At 42.9% G+C, this 4,238-nt stretch overlaps 1 protein-coding gene across 1 annotated transcript in view; it reads right to left on the bottom strand.

Moving 5' to 3' along the window:
- Window positions 1-1,839: 1,839 nt before the first annotated feature.
- The window catches only part of Ppa2 (pyrophosphatase (inorganic) 2), a gene marked incomplete at its 5' end in the record, with an annotated part of 66,275 nt that continues 63,876 nt past the window's right edge, over window positions 1,840-4,238 (bottom strand). The window contains one exon of the mRNA XM_005406284.1: window positions 1,840-2,059. Within this exon, the coding sequence (XP_005406341.1) occupies window positions 2,031-2,059 (29 nt within the window). The remainder of the gene's footprint in view (window positions 2,060-4,238) is intronic.

Here is a 4,238-nt window from a genome sequence, read left to right as displayed (position 1 = left end):
TGCACGCCTGTAATTCCAGCACTCAGGAGGCTGAGGCAGGAGGATTGCTATGAGTCCGAGGCCAGCCTGGGCTACAGAGTGAGTTCAAGGCTAGCCTGAATTATATAGCAAAACCTTATCTCAAAAAGACCAAAAAGAAAAAAAAAAATTTAAGAAGAAAATTTAAGATTCACAACCACACATGTATTAAACAAGAAATCACGTGCTGCGAGACATTTGTGTGGCTGTGGCTACTGGAGTGGATTCGCCTCCCCAGGAAGGCTCACGCACTAGGTAGCACCTGAGCACCCATAGGACGAGGGCAGCAGATACCAGGTGTGAGTCGCACATGCAGCCTTTCTCTTCCATCTCTCAAGGGGCAAATAAGCCAACGGCCCAAGTCCACTGATCTGTCCCTTGAGAACCTCACTTCTCTTCTGTGTCCATTACCTTTCTTTCAGTTTTATTTTCACAATATTAAAACTCAATATGTTAATGAGATTAAACACATTCTGTTGTCCCTGCAGACTCCTGACTATCTCCTGCGAGGGTTCACACACCCCAGAGACCTTTTGAGACAGCATCAGCCTCTACTTCCAGGCTGCTCATGACACCCCTGTCCCTGTCCCCCTCTGAGAGGTCGGAATGCTGTAAGCTCTGCCTCCGTCCCGGGAGAAATGGCACACACAGCAGGTAGGAAAACCGCATGGTGAGAGCTCTCGGTGTGGCTCTGGGATTTAGTAGCCCTGTGAGCTGGGGCAGGTTTCAGAACTCCTCAATGTCTGCCTTACAGGACACCCAACAAAGCTGACGGTGTCTGATGGGACACAGTCCACGGAAAGTCTCATCACAACAGGGCTTTGTGTATCACCAGACGCGTCAGTAAATGAAATGCCCATAAGGGTGACAGAAAGCAAAGGGAGAACAGCCGTGGGGAACAGCCACGCAGGGTGTGAGAGGGGAGGTATATGCCCAGCATGGCATAGCTCAATCTGCTGCTTATTTTCAAGGCCACAGGGCTCAAGGCCACAGGGCCACGGAAGGCATCTGAGAAAAGTGTGACAAGGCGAGATGTATGCTTTGGATGATGAGTTGCGAAGTGTGCGGGACACATGGAGGAAGCAAAGCCCACACAGGGCCTCCACGGTGAGGAGGCGAGGGAGGAGCCTGCAGTTGAGTGGCAAGGGGAGGGGAGGGCTGGGCAGAGAGGCAGGGAGCAGAGGCAGGAGGCTGTCACGGGGTCCCTGCAAAGCTGAGTACAGGTGCAGAGGAGAGGGAAGGACCACAAAGAAAGCAACACATAGGCGATCTTGACGAGTAAGGGGGCTCAATACAAGTTCTGGGGGGAGCAAGCAGATGGCTGCTTCTCTTGCTTAAGCAGCAGGGAAGAAGGGCTGAGCCCTGGACACGAGGGTCAAAGCACTGAGATGCCCGATAGGCAGAGTTTGAGTCCTTCTGAAGAGTCACAAGTTGTCACCTTAAAGGTGAGAACTAAAAGTAGGAGATGGAATGCGACCCAAAGAGAGATTTGGAATGCCAAAGTAATACAACAGAAAGCAGCCTCAGGAACAGAACATGTTTACCCAGACGCTATTCAGAGGGCAGAAGGTGGCTAAAGAAAGCCTTTACCAGCAGTAGAACCGAAAAGAGATACGATGGTATAAATACAGGAACAATGGTATCTCACATTTTATTAATTTATTAAACTTGCAATTTTAACCTATAGATACACTAGCTAATGAAGTAATTGGGTTCCTTCAGATATGAACATTAGAACTGGTTCAAAATGCAATGCTTCTCAACTTCTGCTATGAAATGCAATCAAACCTTCCCCTCATCTCAATAAACCACCACAGGAGACAAATTCAAAACTTGGGATGTTTATTTACATATTGCGCATCTCAAAAGCTTGAAAACAATGATGCTTGAGCAAGAAGGCAGCAAACACCCTGCAGCCCTGCCTGTCTCAATCACTGAAGAAAAAGGGGTCTTGGAGGGTGTTGGAGGGTCTCCGAGGGTGAAATCTTGACGGCCGGCTTCAAATGTCCGGGTCATTTGCCAAGGAAGTGCCACACTTGCTCTGTGTCGAAAGCGGGGGAAAAGGATGTTAGAGAAAGGTTGGAAAGCCCGGGACAAACAAGAGCGATTCAGTTTGGACCTTTAGGAAGTATCCAGGCGGGTAAGAGTCGTAACCTTAGCAGGCCATCGTCATCCTTCTCAATGGAAAGCTACTTCCCTCTAAATTCCGGTCCTTAGTTGTTTCATTTTGCTCAAGCTTTATATACAACTATATGAACATTTCTAGAATCTTCTCATTTTGCTCCTGATACCTCTGGGGGCCATTTTAGTTTCTAATGAACAGTACAGAGGTTAGGACACTGGCTGCAGTGTGGAAGGTCTAAGGAACCTTTTCCTGTAAGAATTATCTGCCGAACACTGGAAACGAGATGCTACTGCAAACGAACACTCCAACAGCAGCTGGCCGCAAAGAAACACAGCTTGTTTTCCCATGAACTCATGTCTAGGGATTTGCTCCTTTCTCAGTGTCTTGCAACTGGACCCCTAGTGAAAAGCTCTCATTTTCCCTCCACATTTGTACTCTGAATAGTCGTCTAAGCCAATACTTTCACTATTCTAAAAGAAAAATGACGTGTAAACATGCTTGCATTCTGAAATTCTATCACAGAACATTTTTCCTTATTTCTCAAGACAGGTTCAAATAATGAAATTAAAAATGAGGCATTTGTTTTTAAACTTAGTATAAATTTTGCCTATAATATCATCAGTTAAAATGAGTGATTCACAATCTAATGAAGGGTGTAAAAGACCTCTATATTGAAAACTACGTACTCTGAAAAAGGAGATTGAAGCACATATCAGGAAATGGAAAGATACCCCTTGCTCTTGGTTAGGAAGAACTAATATAGTGAAAATGGCCATACTTCCCAAACTGTTATACAGATTTAATCCAATTCTGATCAAAATTCCAATAGCCTATCTCACAGAATTACAGAATACAATACTAAAATTCAATTGGAACCAAAAGAGACCTAGAATACCAAGGCAATTCTGGGCAACAAAGGCAATGCAGGGGGCATCACAATCCCTTACTTGAAATTATACTATAAAGCTACTGTGGTAAAAACAGCATGGTACTGGGAAAAAAAAAAAGATACAAAGATCAATGGAACTGATGAAAAGATGCAGAAACAACTCCAGACATACTCAACCACCTTACTTTGACAAAGGCACCAAACATATTCACTGGAAGAAAGATAGCATCTTTAATAAATGGTGCTGGAAAAACTGGCTCTGCACATACCTAAGATTAAAATTGGACCCATATATTTCAGTAAAGTAAATTCATGCACTAAACTAAATTTGAAATGGATCAAAGATCTAAATATTAAAACAGAAACATTAAATCTGCTGGAAGACAGAATAGGTTTAAACTCTTAGAAACATTGGTGTAGGCAAAGACTTTATGAATAAAACCCTGATTGCACAGGAACTATCATAAAAAATAAACAACTGGGATCTCATCTTATTAGAAAGCTTTGCCCAGGAAGAGAAACCACCAACAGAGTGAAGAGACAACCTACAATGTGGGAAAAAGTGTTTGCCAGCTGTTCCTCAGACAAAGGATTACTATGGAGAACATATAAAGAACTCAAAGAAATCAGACCTCCCAAATTTAAAGACCCAAGCCAAAAATAGGCATCTGAGATGAATATACACTTCTCAGATAAAGAAATAAATATATGAAACAGTAAATAAATGCACAAAAAAAATGTTCAACATCACTGGTCATTTGAGAGATGTAAATTAAAACAACACTGAGATTCCATCTCTTCGTGGAAAGAATAGCTAATATCAAGAAATCAATGAATAACAAATGCTGGAGGGCCTGTGGGGAAAAAGGAACCCTTTTCCACTGTTGGTTGGAGTGTAGACTTGTGCAACCACTGTGGAAATTAGTGTGGAGATTTCTCAAAAAGCTAGGATTGGAGGTTCAACTTGACCCAACTATTCCACTTCTGGGCATCTTCCCAGAAGAATTAAAAACATCATATTACAGCAATATATGTGCACCCATGTTTACAGCAGCACAATTTGTAATAGCTAGATTTTAGAAACAACCTAAATGCTCATCAACCAAGGAATAGACAAAAAAGAGGTGGTCTTTTTATACAATGGAGTACTACTCAGCCATAAAAAGGATAAACTGTAGACTTTCATAGGTAAATGGATGCAACTTG

Source organism: Chinchilla lanigera, unplaced genomic scaffold (assembly GCF_000276665.1).
Source record: "Chinchilla lanigera isolate Chin_1 unplaced genomic scaffold, ChiLan1.0 scaffold00095, whole genome shotgun sequence".
NCBI lineage: Eukaryota > Metazoa > Chordata > Mammalia > Rodentia > Chinchillidae > Chinchilla > Chinchilla lanigera.
This window is presented reverse-complemented; position numbering and strand designations above follow the sequence as displayed.